Consider the following 18,296-nt stretch of genomic DNA (forward strand, 5'->3'; position numbering starts at 1 on the left):
CAGACCTCTCTGTTATTTTGCTGCTTTATGCCAGTATGTTGCCCTCAAGGCTTGGCGTACCAGGTTGAGGTCTGGTCCGTCTCTCCCTTTCCTGTGGAGACATAAACAATACCCTCCCTGTGGGTGGGTTAGTGCCCTGTTCCCCCACTATCCACATCCTTTTTTTTTTTTTTTCTTTTCCCTTTTGAAGCTGTCATCTTTATGGAAGCAGACAGCCTCATCTTTCTTCTGAGGAGCAGATAGTGGTTTGAACCACCGACCTTAGAGTTAGGCCTTGGTACCACCAGGGCATGCCTCCTCATTTTAATAGGAGGTGTGTTTCTTAGGGAGGATTTCCTCTGCTGTGGAGATTCTGACACTGTGGTTTCCAGGAGAATATCATCTGACCCTGAGGCCCCAGACAGGTGCCCACTACCCGAGGAGGGCCTGGGCTGCCCCTCTGCCCAGACCACTGTCAGTGCCCTGAGGAGCTCTGAGACAGCACAGACCACAGGTCTCTGGGAAGGTTCTGGTTGAAACAGGAAAGCCCTAGGAATGGAACATGAAAGATGAATTGGGAAGAGTGGATGCTCATTTACAAGGTTGAGGTACCCTGGCTTAGAGAACCATTCCTTCTTGATGTGCCTGACCTCATGACGTCTCCAGTCAGCCCTGTGTTCTGGGAACAGTGCATTTCCATCTTAGGGACTGGCCTGCTTACTCACTGGCCAGTGACCTCTGCTGGTGGCTGCAGTGGGAGGCCAGGAGATACAATTTACTTTAAGTCTGCTTGCTCAGTTCCCTGAAATCCTGGTACTTGCTATTGGCTTGCTCCTCGACTCATCCATCCATGTGGGCCATCTCTTGGGCCCTATCAGCAGTAGGAAAATGCATTGGTGTCGAACCCCACATTTTGCAAGCTTGGGGCCCTGCTTTATTAGTCTGGGAAGTTGAGTTCTGGCAGCCCCACGTGTCTCGTGTGCAGAACCACTCTCCGTGGGCTGAGCCTCATGGGTTTGTGTTTACATTGCAGATGCCGTAGCGCCATGTGCCACTGCTGCACAGGGCTCATCAGGGAGGCTCCAGCTCCTGAGTGGCTCACGTGACCCTGGCAGGGTTCCAGCTGGCCTCTGGCTCCACACTTTGGAAGCAAGTTGGCAGCCCTCCACCTCGAGTCCCTACCTCCCCACCACCAGCAGCTCACTTGTGCCATGGAGGCTCCAGAAGTCCCTGTGGGGTCGCTGATTGACTTTGAGACGGAGCCCCTGCCCTCTCCTCCCCCAGAGGCCCTGCCTCCACACCTGCAGAAAAGAGACAGCTCTCTGGGGGATGGTGCATCAGAGAGTGAGACCACCGAATCTGCAGACAGCGAGAATGACATGGATGAGTCGCTCTCCCACCCATCCTGGGACCAGTACCGGCGCTCCTCCTCCAACGACTCTTACTCCTCCAACCACAGCGCTGCGTCAGTTCAGGACGAGGAGGCCCTGGAGCTCCGAGAGTTCATGTGCAGTTACGTGGAGAAGGTCTTCTCTGGCGGGTAAGGGCGGTGCACACTGGCAAACCCAGTCAGGACTCTTAGCAGCTCTGCCTCCACATCTGACCAGGTGCCCAGGCCAGGCCTACCATGGCTATCAGTCCTGAGCCTCAGCCCCACCCTCAACTGCAAGCAGAGACTGTGGGGAATATGTAAAGTGCTCAGGCCTGGGCCCCAGTTCAACCCCATTAACTTACAATCTCCAGGGGCAGCACAATACTCAGAAATGGCCAGGCTCCCCAGAGATTCTGAAGTACAGCCAGTGATGAGATTCTTGGAGATGAGTGACCACATGACCTTCCCTACTCCACCCCACCCCCAACTCCCCACTTAGGCCTCTGCCAGTTCCATGGGCACACAGGCACCCCACACCCACCCTGTCAGCACTGACACCATGCTGTCTGTGTGGCACCCCGTTCTCTTCGAGGACCTTCTCAGCTCTCAGTGGTACTCCAGGAGACATCAAAGGGGCAGGCAGAAAGCCCACCAACATTTTTGTCTTCAGCAGCCTTTTCTCTTGTCAGCAAGCTGCAGCTCTGGAGCTATTTGCAGCTCTTTTGGTCCCTACACGAGTCTAAAGTAAAGTAGGAAATGAAACTCAAGCTATCATAGTTTCATTTAAAGTATATTACTCAAATGTCATTTTTTTGGTAAAAATATAAGTATGGCTCTTGAGTGATTTTTAAATTGTTGTGAGGGACAGGATTAACTCTTCCATCCCAAAAGTTTGCCCACCCCTGAGCAGACTATACTTTTGAGCATCATAACAGACTCAATGGTGAGAAAAATCCATGCACACTTAGGAGTCCCTGAGGGTGCAAACAATCAACATGCTCAACGGCTTATGGAAGGTGGTAGGTTTGAGTCCACCCAGAGGTGATCTACTTCCACAAACAACTGCCTGTGGAGACCCCATGGATCACAACTCTAGGAGAACACCCAGGGGCCACCATGAGCTGGATGGATTCCATACCACCTTGTGTGTGTATGGGTGCAGACTGTATGTACTGAACACAAACTGACTCACTACCATCACTTGATGCCGACACCCAGCAACCCTATAGAACAAGGTAGAACTGCCCCGTGGGTTTCTGAGACTTACTCTTTCTGGGAGTAGAAAGCCCCATCTTTCTCCCTTCCAGATCACAGCCCCACATGTAACCACTATGCCACCAGGATTCCTCACTGAACACAAAGAGACAAGCGTGAAGAAAAGATCACCTGGCATCCCCCAGAGCACTAGGACATTTTTATGTGTATTAGTCCAGAGTCGGCCTGCACATTCCTGCATCTGGTTTGCAGGAATTGCCTCTGCTTGCTGGCACCAGCTCTTCTTCTCCCGCACAGCTCGGAGCACACTACTGAACTCGCTCTGCCTCTCCATTGCTAAACTCAGGGGCTGCTGCTTGAGCTTCTATAGCCTTTGAGAATTTGGGGGAGAAAGATGAGGCTTTCTGTTCCCTTAAAGATGTACTGCTATGGAAACCCAAAGAGGCAGTTCTCCTCTGACTAGGGTCACTAGAAGTGGCAGTGAGTTGGGGTTTTGTTTTGTTTTTTGTCGGGGGAGGGGGGCACTTGATGGGCATTTGTTGGGTGCTGCGGGGCACCATTGTCGCATGGTCTCTGATTCATGGCAGAGCCACTGGTGAGGTTCCAGGCTAGAGGCTTTGGCTTCAAAGCAGACTATTAGGCCTCCCTCCTGTGGAGTGGCTGAGTTCCATACTCCAGCATTCTGGTTAGCAGTTGAGAACTTGACTATTGCATCTCCAGGGATCCTTTGAATCAGCCAGGAAGTCTAATTTTGAGCTGGTATTCAATTTGGGGCCAATATATAACACTCTCAGGCTTCAGAGACCCACACTCCTTGTGCTCATGGGCACTGAACTGTAAGCGGCCGTGTAGATAGGGGTCCTTCCCTGTATCCCATTATGGTCTCTCTTGTGTGGTATTGAAAGGTCACTGCAGACTGCTAGAAAGGTAAAGTATAAGCAAGGGTGCTGGTTTCAGGAGCAACAGTGGGTTCACAAAGCAGTCAGGGAAGCAGGGTGTCTAGGGAGTGACCCCAGCTTTCCCCCATAGTCTGTGTATATGAGTATCTTAACTAGGGAGAGGGGAAGCCAAGAGGCAGACTCATGCCTGGTGGGGGTAACCACCCAGCTCCCAGCGCGCCCTGAGGCACCTCAAGCTGAATGTTGGGCTGTGCAGATTGTTGTCCTAGGGTGACAGAAATGCAGAGTCTGAGGCCCCACCCCGGCCACAGAGTCCGACCTGCTTTCTCACAAGGCCATTTGCAAGCACCTGGCATTGGAGGAGCCAGCTTCACTCAGCACTAAGAAGCATTTCTTTTTATCCATTCTCATCACCGAAGAGCTCACAGTTTTCTGCTGGGTCTGCAGCCCCTCACTGCAAGAGGCCAGGGTGGCCTTCTGCCTTAAGCCACAGGGTCCACACTGCCTTCCAAGGCTGGAAGAGGGAAAGCCAATGATGGCATGTGTTTCTGGTTGGTTGTGGGTGCCTTTGTGGGAGAAGCAGCTGTGGCTTCCTGGTGATCTGGCCAGAACCAGGCTGCTTCATCAAGCCCACACCTGCAGCTGGCCCGTCGGCACCATGGACAGCAGGGCTGGCTGCATTTTCAGGAGCATTGAAAGGTCATTACAGGCTGCTGGCAGGATCCCATAGGCATCTGGTCTTGGTTTTCTGAGGCCAGTGAAGCCAGAATGGTTTCTCGCGCCTTGAAAGGAAGTTGTGGCCGCCATTGGTTGTTCAGCCTCTGCTTCCTTGCGAGTCTTTGGGCGGAGCACCGGCCTCTCCCCTCAAGTGAGAGGAAGGGGTTGAAACCAGGTGGGCATTCTGACCACCCTGTGACTGACGGTTGGCTATCTCCATCATTTCAGAGCAGGGGACGGATGAGCATTCTGTGGAAGAAGCAGCTCGTCCGTCCTGCTGCCCAGAGGCACACCCTCAGGGTGCACTGCCCAGGCGAACCCACTGGGCTCTCTGTACTGGCTTAGTGCCATAGATCAATGGAGTCCCAATAGCTGGGGAGCAAAGCCCTCTCGGGGTAGTGGCACCCACTCAGACTTGGAAATGATTGGAAGTCGTTGGGGGCAGGAGCAGGAAGGGGCTGTGGAGCTGGACAGCTGGCCACCACTCTGGAACTGAGCCTGGTTCTCGGAGCCAGGCTGCTGTACAGTGGGAAGCTGGGTGCCATCCCTGTGGGGCCCTCTCCTTTCTTACCTTCCCAGAGTGTGAAAGGATGTTTCCCACTCTTTCTCTTTAGGGAGGATCTGGACCAGGAGGAGAAAGCCAAGTTTGGGGAGTATTGCAGCAGTGAGAATGGGAAAGGTCGGGAGTGGTTTGCCCGCTTTGTGAGCGCCCAGGTAAGGGTGGTGAGGTGGGAGGTGGTGGGGGCTTCCCTTGGAAGGACCAGCTAGTTAACTAGGATGACTAGGTCATGCGGAACAACTCCCTGACTCTTTAACTGACTCTGTAATTCAATTCTGGAGAGAGTAGTTCAGGGACATGGCAACAGGAAAAAACCCCTTATTCCAGTGTTTTGGAAAGGGCTGGGGTGGGGGGAGTGTGGGACTGGGAGCTGGTTCGCCTGGGTGAGCGAGCAGGCTGTGCTCTGAGAAACCACCATCTTAAAGGCAACCCGTTTCTACTCAATAACCCACACTATTCCCTTCTGTGAAGGAAGACACATCCAAGACAGCTCCAGCCTGTAGCTTAGGTTCTTGGTTTTTATTAGCATGTTCTTTACATACATCAGTTACTCTTTATGGAAAGATGAGAAAATCCAGGCAAGCAACAAGAAATACATAAGTTCACCATTCAAAAATCGCCAGTGCTGTCCTTTGTTTTCTTGTGGGGGGGCTACAGGCAGTTTCTGCTTTCTAAAGTGCTGTAAGAATGACACTGCTTGCATTCTGCTGAGGGACAGCAGTATGGAGATGCCTGAGGCCCTGTGTTCTGCAGTTCAGAGGGGGCAGTGAGTGGCCATGCCAGACCTTTGTCAGAGCACCCAGCTGTGCACATCTCTCGTGCCATCCTGACCCCTATCTGTTCTCTCTGGCAGCGCTGCAATTCCAAGTGTGTCTCAGAAGCAACATTCTACCGCCTGGTGCAGTCCTTTGCAGTGGTGCTGTTTGAGTAAGTATGGCTGTTAACTCCAAGAGTGTTTCTTTACATGATCTCAGCGCTGTAATGACACGGCCGTGAGTAATATCCACACTAGTCATTGGCTCACATCTGAGTCATGCAGAAGTCGTGACCAGCATCCCAGGGAGGCAGCCCTCGCAGTCTTTCCCTCATGGTGAAAAGCGGGGCTGTACAGCTGGCTGTGAGTAAATTCTCCCAGGCTCAGCCCTCAGGGATAGGCAGTGATTACTGAGCTCACCCCGTTAGGGCCTCTCCTCCTGAGATGGGGGCTGCTCATCACTTCCTGTTGTGAAGGACTCAGCCTAGGAGCCTGCCCCCCTACCAGCAAATAAACCATCTCACCTGCCAACTGCATGTGCCTAGGAGTCCGAGTGAGGCACTGCTAGAGATTTCCTCTCAAGGCCCTATTCCACAGACCCAGGTGTTGACAAGGCAGGGGCCTGCCAGCCAAGCCCAAGTTGTTCTTAGCTGCTGTTCCAAACCACCAGCAGCTCCTTGGGAGAAAATCAGGGTTTTCTATTCCCTTAAAGAGTTACAGTCTCAAAAACGCACAGAGGCAGTTCTCCTCTGTCCTAGGGGTTGCTCTGAGTTGTCATCAACTCGATGACAGTGAGTTTGAGTTTTGGTTTGCCCCTTGCTACCTAAGAGACCCTGGAGTCACAGTGAGTTATACATTGGGCTGCTCACTGCATGATCTGAAGTTTGAACTCACCAGCCCCTCTGTGGGAGAAAGCTGAGTCTTTCCATACCTATAAAGAGTTACAGTGTCCAAAACGCACAGGGCAGGTCTCCTCTGTCCTCTGGGGCCACTCTGAGTCGGAATAGACTCGATGGCAGTGCGTTTGGTGGGGCTTTAGTCTGCTACCTGGTCCTGCGTCCTCCTGAGTAGACCAGTGTGACTGATCCCTAGTGATTCCAGTAGCTGCGTTTTGGGTCACTAGGCCTTTCCTGGTCCCTCTTAGTCAGAAGCTCTGCTGAAACTTGTTCAGCATACTAGCAACACACGAGCATGTACTTACAGAGGTTGGTTGCCACACATAAGGTGCATAGGCCAGGAATGAAACCCAGGCTTCCGGAAACATGGAAGGTGAGGATTCTACCTTGAACCTTCACCTGTGAAGGCTGTGGAGTTTGGCGCTCAATGGTCAGGTGTAGGGCCAGACTGACGGATAGGGTCTCTCCTCCTGTGAGCTCCCCTACTCTCCAGGATGGCTGACCTGAGTAAGAGTTGGTGACAGGCTTCCATAGTATGACATGGAGGGGGCCTTGCTCCACCATCCTCCCTTGCCACCCCCACCCCCACCCCTGTGGGGAGCTGAGCAGTAGCAGTGCGTTTCTAGAGCCCCAGCCCCACAGAGTGGAGATTGAGGTGTGGCGGAAGAAGAGAGGCTGTTCTGACACTGTTGTGGGCCTACCTGCCCACCAGTCCCATGTATCTGGACCCCCTTGCTTCCCTGTCCTTCGTCCACATTGTCCTCCTTGGCCTGGAAAACGGCTCTCTGCTTCCCTTCCCCCGTCTTTAGAGATACATGTCTGTCTTCTTGGATCTTAATGCTCCAGCTTCCTGCTGTCTCCACGTCCTTCTCCATTGTCCAGCAACACTGGGTCTACGTGGAGGAAAAGAGACCCCAACAACGAGGAGCCCTATTTTCTCCTGCAAGTGATCAGAGTATTCCAAGCCCAGGATATGCTTCCCTAAGAGACACTGGGCTTCGGGCCAGCAAGGGTGGAGGGATGAGGAACATTTAGCTAAAGCAGAATCCTCACCCTTGGCCTAAAGGACACTTTGGGGCTATTTTCAAATAAGCTTCCAGGTTTTTTGGTATCCTGTGTATTAAACAACTCTCTTTGCAAACATTTTTGCTGGTAGAAAATTTCAGGAACACACATTTTGCATAATTTTTACCTGTTCCACATGTCAATATACATATCTAGTTCTAAAACTTAAATTATTTTTTTCATTGAATAAATAAAACTTGGAAAATTCAATTGAGGGTCTGATCCCACCCAAACAAAAGAATTTCATTTACTTAGTTCATGAGTATATGTATTTTTGTAGGGTTGAGGGAGAGTGAGGATGACAAAACCATTGGAATATATTTTAAAAATTAATTTTAAGCACTTATGAGTTTTATGCTTTTCAGGTTATACACGTTTCCAGTTTTTACTCTTGTATAGTCTTCTTGGTTTTACCAGTAGTATAGTTTTTTTCATCTGTTAACTTTGAAAACCACCACTCGCCTGTCAGTTTGTTGTATTGTGTGGCTTGTTGTGGTGGCTTACTGTGTCACTAACATTTCCAATACCAGCAGGACTGTCTAAAATGAACAATGTTCAGCAGAGCTTCCAGACTTAGAACAGACTACGAAGAAGCACTGTCCACTTTAGAGGAACTAGCCACTGAAAGTGCTGTGGATAGCATGGAAACACTGTCAGTTACAGAATAAACAGCAGCAGAATATTGTCAGAATATTTTGAATATTGTCAGAAATAGGGCCCGCAGATGAGCCCCTCAGGTCAGAAGACACTCAAAATATGACTGAGGAAGAGCTACCTTCTCAAGGCAGGGCCAACTGTAGTGACGTGAATGGAGTATAAGCCTGAAAGAATAAAGCCTTAGGGATTTTCGATGGCTGGTGGGGCATTCCTCAAAAATGAGACGAAACAGCTGCAAATATCAATTAATAATTGGAACCTGTAATGTACAAAGTTTGAATCTAGGAAAATTGGAAGTTTTTAAAAATGAAAATGGAACACATAAAGATCAATATTCCAGGCATCAGTGAACTGAACTGGGCTGGTGTTACCTATTTTGAATCAGAAAATCATATGGTTTACTAATTTGGGAATGAGCTAATCAAGAGGAATGCTGTGGAGTTTGTCGTGTAATTCACTGCTAACTTCCGCGTTGAGAAGGAGGGTCGGTGCCTGGTGCTCGTGGCATTGGAGTGAGACTGGAGACTGAGTTTCGAGGCCTGGCTCTGCCATACTCATTGAGTTGAACTTCCTGGGTCTCATCCTTTCCACAAGGATGAACAGGGCATGAAAACAGAAGGTGAACTCCTACCTGCCCCAAATCAGACCTGGGCCCTGGCCCATATGTCTGTGACGACTCACTGATTGGACTGAGTGACTGTGTGTGTTTCTTGGGAGTAAAGCACTGATTTAGACGTGTGTGTAAAACATTTTGGTCTTGTGCAATTAACCCACAGTGAGGGAGCTTGGCAGAATGGTTCTTTTGCCAATTGGCCTTGCTTCTCATTTCAGGTGTCACCAGATGGACGACTTTGGGCCTGCCAAGAACCTCATGACCATGTGCTTCACCTACTATCACATCGGTAAGAGTGAGGCTCAGCTTGGAAGCCTGAGACTTACCAACTGGGAGTATGGAGGTACCTCAAACTTCCTTCTCAGTTAAAGGCAATGCCTGTGGAGCTTCTTAAGGGCATGGATGTTAGCAAGGTCAAAGGAGCAAAAACGAAGCCCTTAAAATGAGAGAAGACATAGTCCACTTATGGGTTGAGGAGTTGGCTTTCCCCAGTGCAAGGAAAGTCACTATGCTTTTAGGAAAGGAGAGCAGCACCATGCTAGTAGTGCTTCCATGGTGCAGGCAGGAGTTCCTGCATGGCTGATAACCATGGTCTGTTTTATCCACAGACAGCACACAGGGCACTGTGGATGTGCAAGGGAGAGGAGTAGCTTTGGATCTTAGGTGGGATGAGTTCCCAAGTTTGTGCTAAAGGGGCAATGAGATCTGTTTGTCTCCTCCCCAGAACTTTCTGGGGCGCTGGAGCTCAAGGCTGCCCTGTTAGGCTTGTTGGTGGTAATAGCAATCTCCTACAGGCTTTCAGGACTCGAGATAGCTGTGGGCAGCTCAGGGACCAGAGCTGGGTGAGGCAGTAATGAGCACTGACTTCCCTTCCGTGCTTCCATGTCTCCTTCCCTCTGTCAGCCAGCTCCATCCTCATCTCACCAGCAGTGACCCTTAGCTCTGCAGGCCACAGCTACCTAGCTGCCTCAGTCCCAGGCCATAGTGCTCTGGCCAGCAGGCCTTTTGTGCCTCTGTGGTGCTCATGTGCAGAGCAGCTTCAACTTTGTCCCCTTGACTCATACAGGTCTTCTTGACCCCTAGAGGGCACTTTGACCCATATGTCCCATTCAAACCCATTGTCACCAAGTCATTTCCTACTCTTGGTGACCCCGTAGCACTGAGGAGAATATCACCATCGGGTTTCCCAGACTGTAAATCTTTCTAAACGCAGACTGCCACATTGTTCTCCCAGGAAGCAGCCAGTGAGTTCAAACCACTCACCTTTCAGTTAGTAGCCAATGTGCACCATCCAGGCTCCTATAGATAAAGAATGCTGCCTGAAGAAAAGGACATTCCTTGTGCTGCCTTCACTCATATGCCTCCCTCTGCCCAGAATGTTGCCCCCACCTTCCCACCTTATTTTTGGACCATCCCAGGCACCAGGGAAATAATATTTCTTTCTGTCTCCTGAGGACACGTAATCTCTATGACAAGACATAGCACCACCCCTTTTCTGTCCCGGCTTCTTATGACCCTGCCTCACCTTCCCCAGACCACGTATTTCTCTCGGGTGGGCTCCCTCTGCTTCTTCTCTCCCTCCTCACTGCCAACTCCTGGCCAACTTCTCTGTGCACAGCAGGGACCTAGCAATTGCTCTTAGCCGAGGAAGACACCTGACCCTCGTTGCTCTCACATGCATCCACCGATGCTGGTGCTTCCAGCCATCTTGGACAGTAGGATCCTGGAGAGAGTTTCTCCCCACCCTCCCCAATCCCCAAGCCACATGGGTCCATGGATGAGCATTTCCTTTCTGCCATCTGTTGTTTCTGCTTTGCAAGCACACTCTCCTCTCTCTCTCAAGGGAAGCCCCACCTGCTCCCCTCAGAGTCCCGGGAGAAGCCTGCAGGGAGCATCGACTCCTACCTGAGATCTGCCAACAGCTGGCTAGCAGAGAAGAAGGACATTGCCGAGCGCCTCCTGAAGAACACCTCCGCCAAGACCGAAAACGTCAAGGGCTTCTTTGGGGGGTTGGAAACCAAGCTGAAGGCCCCCCTGGGGAAGAGAAACGAGTAAGCATTCTCTCTGACTCATTGTGGGGGCAATCTTGGCATAACACGCACAGAGAAGCCAGATGAAGTCACGTGTGGTGGATGACAGGAGAATGTGGAGTGAGGCGGAGAATCCAACCCTTTGTATTCTGTGTGTGGCGAATGACAGGAGAGTGTGGAGTGCGGTAGAGCATCTGTCCCCTTTGCAGCCTGTGTGTGCTGGATGACAGGAGACTGTGGAGTGAGGCGGAGAATCCGAGCCCTTTGTAGGCTGCGTGTAGTGAATGACAAGAGTGTGGAGTGCAGAAGAGTATGGAATAAAGCAGAGAATCTGTCCCTTTGCAGCCGGTACGTGGATAGATGACAGGAGCTTGTGGAGTGAGGCAGAGAATCTGTCCTCTTTGTAGCCTGTGTGTGGTGGATGACAGGAGAACGTGGAGTGAGGGAGAGAATCTGTCCCCTCGCAAGTGATGAACCTGTCAGCCCTGCAGGCTCTCTGCCCTCGAGTCCTCACTGGGTCCTCATGCTATGCTGTGTGATCACAGGCCGGGATGGTCCCCGTGGCATTGTCGGCATTTCTCTTGGACAGATATCAGAAGAGCATACAGAGACTGCCAGGTGCAGGAGGGAAATCACAAACCCGCCCTCTGTTTTCCTCCTCCACCGGGGCTGAGAGCTGGTGCCGGTGGAGTGAAGAAGCAAGAGAAGGCCCCTGTCCCCAGGAGCACGGCTCTGATGGAATTGCAGGAGCCTCTGTGGGGTGGTCACGCAGAGGGTGGGGGGTATGCCAGCCACAAAGGGCTGGGCTCTCAAGGTACCACCGACGGTTTGGTTGTGATCAGATGAATGAGCTTGTACCTGCTATAGAAGATGGCCTGAAGATGCTCACACATAACCCAGATACCCAAAGACCAGTGAAATAACCCAGATACCCAAAGACCAACAGTGTTTGGTCCCACTTCCATGAAATCTCCAGAGAGATCAAAGTCACGTTAGTGGCTGCCAGGGGGCGGGGGCCCGGGAAGTGGGGAGTTACTGCTTCAGCTGGCCAGTGGTGAAGGTTGTACCCCATGGTGAACGTGGCTAATGTCACCGCATTGTAACCTAATAGAGGTTGGGGTGCCAAGAAGTAAAAACACACAAGCCAAGTGCAGACGCACATCTCCCAGCATTCCACACACTAGCCACTGACAGGTGTTGCAGTGGTTGGCTATAGACTTCCACGAAAGCCATGTTTTGTGTACACATACCTTTAAGACACAGTCCACTTCAGAAACATCTCCCAGACTTGAAGACATGCCATCTGAGTTCACTGGTAAGGGTCAGACTTGCCGATGCTATGCTTTCTCTCCCACAGGGAAGATGACAACAAACCCAAGGAGAAACAACAGAAGGCAGGTAAGTGGCATCCTCACCAGCAAATGTCCCTTCGGTGTTTTCCCAGGGTCCAAGAACGGTTCCCCATCAATGCACTGGGCAGCCACAGCAGCTGAGTCCTGGTCATCAAGGCCTTGGCCAGCCTGCCGTCAGAGCAGTGTGTGTGCAGTAAGCTGGGACTGCTGGCTGTGCTGCCCTCTGCAGCCTACGGGTGTCTCTTGGGTGATTCCTGGGTTGCTTTCTAGGGCCAGCGACCTGTGTTTTCTCTCCTCGTTTCTGTGAGGAGTCCCTTGTCTAGCCAACAGTACTGGGGTGGGAAGTTCGCTATCCCACGGGCCCACCCTGCAAGGAACAGTCAACACTGACAGTCTGTGAGCAGTGTCACTACTGCTTATGGGGCAGAGGAGCCGAGTCAGATACCCAGGATGTTTTAAAATGACCTTTGTTCTGATTTGTGGAGGAAGAAATGGCTATCGTGGGGTTTGTGAACCGGGCGCATGTCTTTCTCCCTCCTCCTACAGTGACTGTGTACAGCCCAGAAGAGGAGAAGAAGGGCGAGAAGATCTACCTATACACGCACCTGAAGCAGCAGCCCATTTGGTAAGTAAACTCTGGCCTGTGGCTTCTCCATCACCAGCTTACCTGTGACCCCTTCCCCAGGGAGTGGCCTCTTCCCTGAAGACTCGGGTCCTAGCTCTTCTGTTTCCATCAGAAGGACAGTTTCCGTACCCACTAGGATGACTGAAAATAGACGGGCAATGGCACTGTTGACAGGCTGGGGGAGACTAAGCCCTTCCTCCACTGCCGACGGCATTGTAAGATGCGGCAGCTGCTGTGGAAAAGTCTGACACAGATTCAAAAATCTCAATACAGAGTTACCATATGGCCCAGCCCTCTCATGCTTGGTATATACATATCAAAACATATGTCCACACAAAAATGTACCCACGGATTGTCATAGTAGCATTCTTTATGCCAGCCTACACGTAGAAACGACCAAAGTGTCCATCAAGTGATGGATGAATAAATAGCAATGTACACTCAGACGGTGGAATATTATTTGGCTGTAAACAGGAATCAGTGCTGATACATGCTACCACGTGTTTGCAGCCACAAACCTTGAAAACATTATTTCAGTGAAAGCAGCCTGACAGAAAGGCCACATGCTCTGGGATTCCTGTGACAGGAGATACTCAGCATCGTCATCTGTAGAGACAGGAAGGAGGGTAGTGGCTGCCAGGGGCTGGGGGTGGAGGCAGTCAATTGAAGAATAATTGTTCATGAGGTTTTTCTTTGGGGTCTGAAAATGTTCTGGAATTAGAGTGGTGATGGTTATACAACATTATGAATGTACCAAAAAGCCCTGAAGTGAGCACTTAACAAGAGTGATTATTATGGTCTGTGATCTAGCATTATGTCACTCACCGATATGAATTTAATTGTGTCCCCTCAAAATACATGTTGTAGATCCTTACCTCCAGGCCGGTGGCGATAAACCCATTGGGAGTGGTTGTCTCGTGATCTAAAAGAGAGGGAAGTAGCGTCGGGTATGTCTTCAGTGGCTCTCTTGTTGAGACAGAAAAGTATTGAGACAAGCACTGGGAAGAAGCAGAGCTGGGGAAGCCGCATGGAGCTCTCTCAGGCAGCACGTGACAGAGACCAGGACCTTCCCCAGAGTCACTGAGAAGAAATCACCCTCCCCTAGGGCTGACACAGCATTCAGACCTCCAAAGCCACCTCTGTCTGTGCCCCCCTTCTGCGAACATGCACATCTGTCTGTGAAAGCTAGCCCCTGGCGGTGTTTCTGTTTCCAAGACAGCGGACCTGTTGAAGGAAGACACTCAGGAAAGGTTGTGGTGGAAGTGTGAGGCCAGTGGTCAGGGGAGCCCTGTACCCCGGCCTCACATAGGGGTCCTTTCTGATGCCTTCCTGATTCTGAAGCTTCACTTCCTTGTATTTTAACATGTTTTCTCATAAGGGCAGTGACAAAGAGGGACAGACACGATGGCTGCAGCAACAGGCTCAAAGATCACAATGACTTCCAGCCTGGCACACACTGGGCAGCACTTTCCTTCTGTTGTACATAGGCTCATTATGCATTGGAACTGACTTGACAGCGCCTAACAGCCACAGCCAGCGCACTGTCCCAACCCCTGTCAGCCCTGGTCCACATCTCACAGGCCCCAGTCCAGCTGTACTTGTACAGACCCACAGCAGAGCAGGGCTGTGAGGAGGACTTCTGGATTCAAGGAACTGCCATTCAAACACTGAGAAGGAGGCAGCAGTCAATCGAGTCAGGGTCCAGTAGAAGCAGGGAGGAAGAAGAAGCCACCTCTATCTGTACTCCCATGACTTAGCTCGGCTTCCCTGGCCCTTGGCTCAGCTACCAGAACAGGGGCCCAAGAACTTTCTGTAAAGAGCTCGAGAGTAGATTTTTCAGGCTTGGCAGGCCATATGGTCCCTGTCACAACCACTCTGCTGGAGGGGCCCCAAAGCTACACCAACAATGTGTTCATGAGCATGCAGGCTGTGTCCCAGAAAACGTTCCTTTTGTAGAAGCACAGCATGCCAGACTTGGCTTGCAGGCTGAAGCCTGCCGCTGCCTCATCTTTAAGAAGACATTTCCTTCCTGTGTGTCCTTGTCAATGCCTTTGTTCTCTGCGAACCAAGCATGACTCTGGCAGCCCAATTTGGAGCAGCAAGCCTGCTGTGGAAAAGCAGGTCTGCTTCCTCTGGGAACCAGGACAGACAGAACCCTCCACTTCCAGCCCAGTCACCCCACCTGTGCTCACTCCTTCTCTCAGTGGGAGTGACATGTTCCCATCCAGCTAGGCCCTCCCTGCTGGAGCCCCAGGGAGCAGACAGGCCTGAGCTCCTGTCTTTCCTGTCCTTGTTTGTAGGCACACCCTGAGGTTCTGGAATGCTGCCTTTTTCGATGCTGTCCACTGTGAGAGGAGAAAGCGCTCTCCCACTACCAGGTAGGTAGCCTCAGGGAAGAGGATCATGGAGTGCTCTAGTGTCCTGTTTCTAAAGAGGGGGTCAATGCCCAGCCAAGGGGCATGCTCTGCTTTCCCTCAGGCCCTCCTCGCCCTGGTGCCATGCAAGCTGCCTGGGGGCCCCAGAGCGTGCAGCTCAACCAGTGAGAGACTTGCTTGCATGTACGCTTTCTGTCCTGTGCTCTGGCATGACTTTGCCTGACCGTCCTGGAAAATGCACAGTCCCACCCATAAGCCATCAGGACACCCCCAAAGCCTACACCCTGCCTCGTCCCTGCATACAAGCTGGTGAAGTCAGTCTGAGGGTCCCTGCGGCAGAACCTGCAGCAGGGTGCTGACAGCCACCTGGACTTGGCTCTCAGTTTTCTCAGGCTCTTGCTGACCTCAGTGGCCTCCTCAGGGGTCATGTGGCCATGGGAGAATACCCCGTGCAAACCCTCTCCAGAAAGTGCACAGCGGCAAGGATGCAGGGATTGGTATTGCCCACGGGGCCGGGCCTGGTGCTCTCTCTGACCCCCGAGTGTGCCAAGTGGCAATGAGGAAAGGGTCAGCGGCCTGCCCCCTGCTGGGGAAAGTCAGCCTGGGTAAGGCCATTCTGGGCCCCCTCCTTGGTCCTGCCTGCCATGTGGCTTTGCTGAGGCTCAGTTTGCCCAGAGGTGAAATAAAGCTCCTCCTCTCCATGCAAGAGAGAAAGGCTGTGGCTGCCTTTAGCATAACAACCGCAGGACCCGCCATTTGGGAGGGAGTGCCTTAAGGAAATTCTGTCTTTTGGGGGACAGGAGATGAGGCATCGGGATGGGCAGGACTCTGAGACTCTGTCCCGGAGGCCTCAGGAGAGGATGGTGCACACGTGGGACAGAAACAGGCCGGACATGCTTCTGTGCTCTGGTGGGTCGGTGCTCGCGTCTCTGGAAAGGGGGCTGGCTTGAGATCCTGTGCCCCTGCCCCCTAGGAGCTCTCGCCTCACAACCCTCTCTCCAGCCCCTGGAAGCTCTGGTCCTCTGCCTGTTCTCTTTCCATCCACATATCAGCATGACTTTGACCTGTTCTTTGTTTACCTGTTTCTGCTGCCGCTCCAGAGGGAAGGCTGGAGAGGAGGAGGAGAAGAGGTGTGTGGTGTCCCCTTGACTTTGTTCCATTTCACCGTACTGTGGGGGTCACTCGAGGGCCACAGAGGGTGGGGGCAGTGTGGGAAGCCACTGCAGTGGCTGGTGTGCCCCAAGGCCGGGGCACCCAGAAATAGAAATGACTGATGATGCCTGGGGGTCTAATAAGTGGGAGACAGCATGGTAGTGGGGTCTGCTTCCGTTAGAGCCAGGCCCTCAGCAGCCACTCCCATCCTGCATGGGGTCCTGCCACCCTGCCATGACCTCTCGCTGGATCAGGGGAGTTGCTGTGATGGGGAGATGGGCCATGGTGATGTGGGATTTATGAGGCGTCCTTTTCAAGACGAGGCCCTAGAATAGAGTTGTTTCCTATAACCCAAAGGGGGATGTTCTGAGAGTGGGACTTTAGAATCATGTGGAAATGCTGTAGACCACGTTTGGGTCACAGAGGTGGCCAGAATGCAGGGCTGACTGCGAGCCCAGTGTATTAGGAGACCTCATGTGTACAGCTAAGGATCAGGCACAAGAGAACAAAGGAGACGGAAAAGAAGTCGGATTTTCTCTCTTCTCCCCCTTACCTACACCTGTACCCAGTCCCTCCATGGCCTGCCCGAGACCACTGCTCACAGATGCGAAAACTGTCCACAGCAAATCTTGGCTAAGTACTTCCGGGTCTGATCCAATTAGTGGGCAGGTGCCAGCCCACCACCCTTGTTGTTAATAAAAGAGGTGGCTTCTCTCTGTCTAAGGCAGTGGTTCTCAACCTTCCTAATGCCGAGATCTTTTAATACAGTTCCTTATGTTGTGGTGACCCCCAACCATAAAAGTATTTTTGTTGCTACTTCATAATTGTCTTGTGCTATTGCTATGAATCATAATGTAAATATCTGATGTGCCGGATGTATTTTCATTGTTACAAACTGAACATAATTAAAGCATAGTGCTGAATCACAAAAACAATATGTAATTATATATAGTGAAATATTTATTTCTAATTACAAATAAATGAAATTTTGCCTTGAAGCATGGTGTAGCATGGGTAACAGTCTTAATATAACAACAGTAAACTACATTGCTACATTTTGCGACAATATGAGTAAAAAGCCAATGTCAATGCAAAGGTTGAGATAGCTTCTTTCTCACCAGATCAGCATATCTGCACGTGGGCAGACCTGCCTGGAGACAAGCAGTGTCTTGGTTCCTATGGTTTTCCGATGGTCTTAGGTGACACCTGTGAAAGGGTCGTTCGACCCCCAGAGGGGTCACAACCTACAGGTTGAGAACTGATGGTCTGTGGTGCCATGGACGTGGGCACCCGTGGCTCCACCGTCACAGGTGTCTGTTGTTCCAAGGGCACAGCGATGCACCCACCCCATCAGCCCAGTGGGGGAAGACATCACCCTCCACTGTTGTTAGAGAATCTAAGCTTAACTTTCTAATGGGCGAAGCTGGGTTTGGGTTGTGTCCTTTGTAAGGATATTTTTAGAGTTAAACCCAAACCAAATCAAACCTTCTGGTTGAAAGCGTGTAGCTTCTTGAAGGACAGAGTAGAACTGCCCTGGGTGACGGAGCCTGTGGATTGTGGAGGAACCTGAAGGCTGGATCTTTCCCACTCAGAGCAACTGGTTCAAGCAGCTGGCCTTTTGTTGAGCAGCCCAGTGCTTTCACCTTGGCACTGCCAGAGCTCTTTCAGCATTAAAGACTTGCCGAGGCAGATGATACTTTCGAACACAATTTCCGTGCAAATCTCCTGCTGCCTGCCTCCTGTGGTTACTGAGGGATTTGTAGTGCTTATCCCTGCATAGGCAACCTACAAAGGCCATGTGCTTAACGGGAACACTTAGTGTAAAACCAGACCCATCAAGTAGATTCTGGTAAACAGTAAACCCTGCATAGGGTTTCTGAAACTGTGAATCTTCACAGGAGCAGGGAGCCTTGTATTTTTTCCTCAGAGTAGCTGGTGGACTTGAACTGCTGATTTTAGTACCTCCCAGTGCCTAACCCACAGCACCACCATAGGTATAATCCTTCTCACTGACATGTGACACCCTGTGGGGTTTC

The 18,296-nt window shown here is 51.4% G+C and overlaps 1 protein-coding gene across 2 annotated transcripts in view; it reads left to right on the plus strand.

Moving 5' to 3' along the window:
* The window catches only part of KIAA0513 (KIAA0513 ortholog), a 59,511-nt gene that overhangs the window by 35,399 nt on the left and 5,816 nt on the right, over positions 1–18,296 (plus strand). The window contains exons 2-10 of one of the 2 annotated variants that reach the window (XM_030886573.2): positions 1,013–1,519; positions 4,797–4,896; positions 5,595–5,668; positions 8,945–9,015; positions 10,570–10,777; positions 12,114–12,154; positions 12,655–12,733; positions 15,034–15,111; positions 16,209–16,238. In XM_030886573.2, coding sequence (XP_030742433.1) covers positions 1,191–1,519; positions 4,797–4,896; positions 5,595–5,668; positions 8,945–9,015; positions 10,570–10,777; positions 12,114–12,154; positions 12,655–12,733; positions 15,034–15,111; positions 16,209–16,238 — 1,010 coding nt within the window. In that variant the 5' untranslated portion in view covers positions 1,013–1,190. The remainder of the gene's footprint in view (positions 1–1,012; positions 1,520–4,796; positions 4,897–5,594; positions 5,669–8,944; positions 9,016–10,569; positions 10,778–12,113; positions 12,155–12,654; positions 12,734–15,033; positions 15,112–16,208; positions 16,239–18,296) is intronic. The other variant, XM_013005213.3, reaches the window with a different exon arrangement.

Source organism: Echinops telfairi, unplaced genomic scaffold (genome assembly GCF_000313985.2).
Source record: "Echinops telfairi isolate 266 unplaced genomic scaffold, ASM31398v2 ScPeMD7_2291;HRSCAF=2852, whole genome shotgun sequence".
NCBI lineage: Eukaryota > Metazoa > Chordata > Mammalia > Afrosoricida > Tenrecidae > Echinops > Echinops telfairi.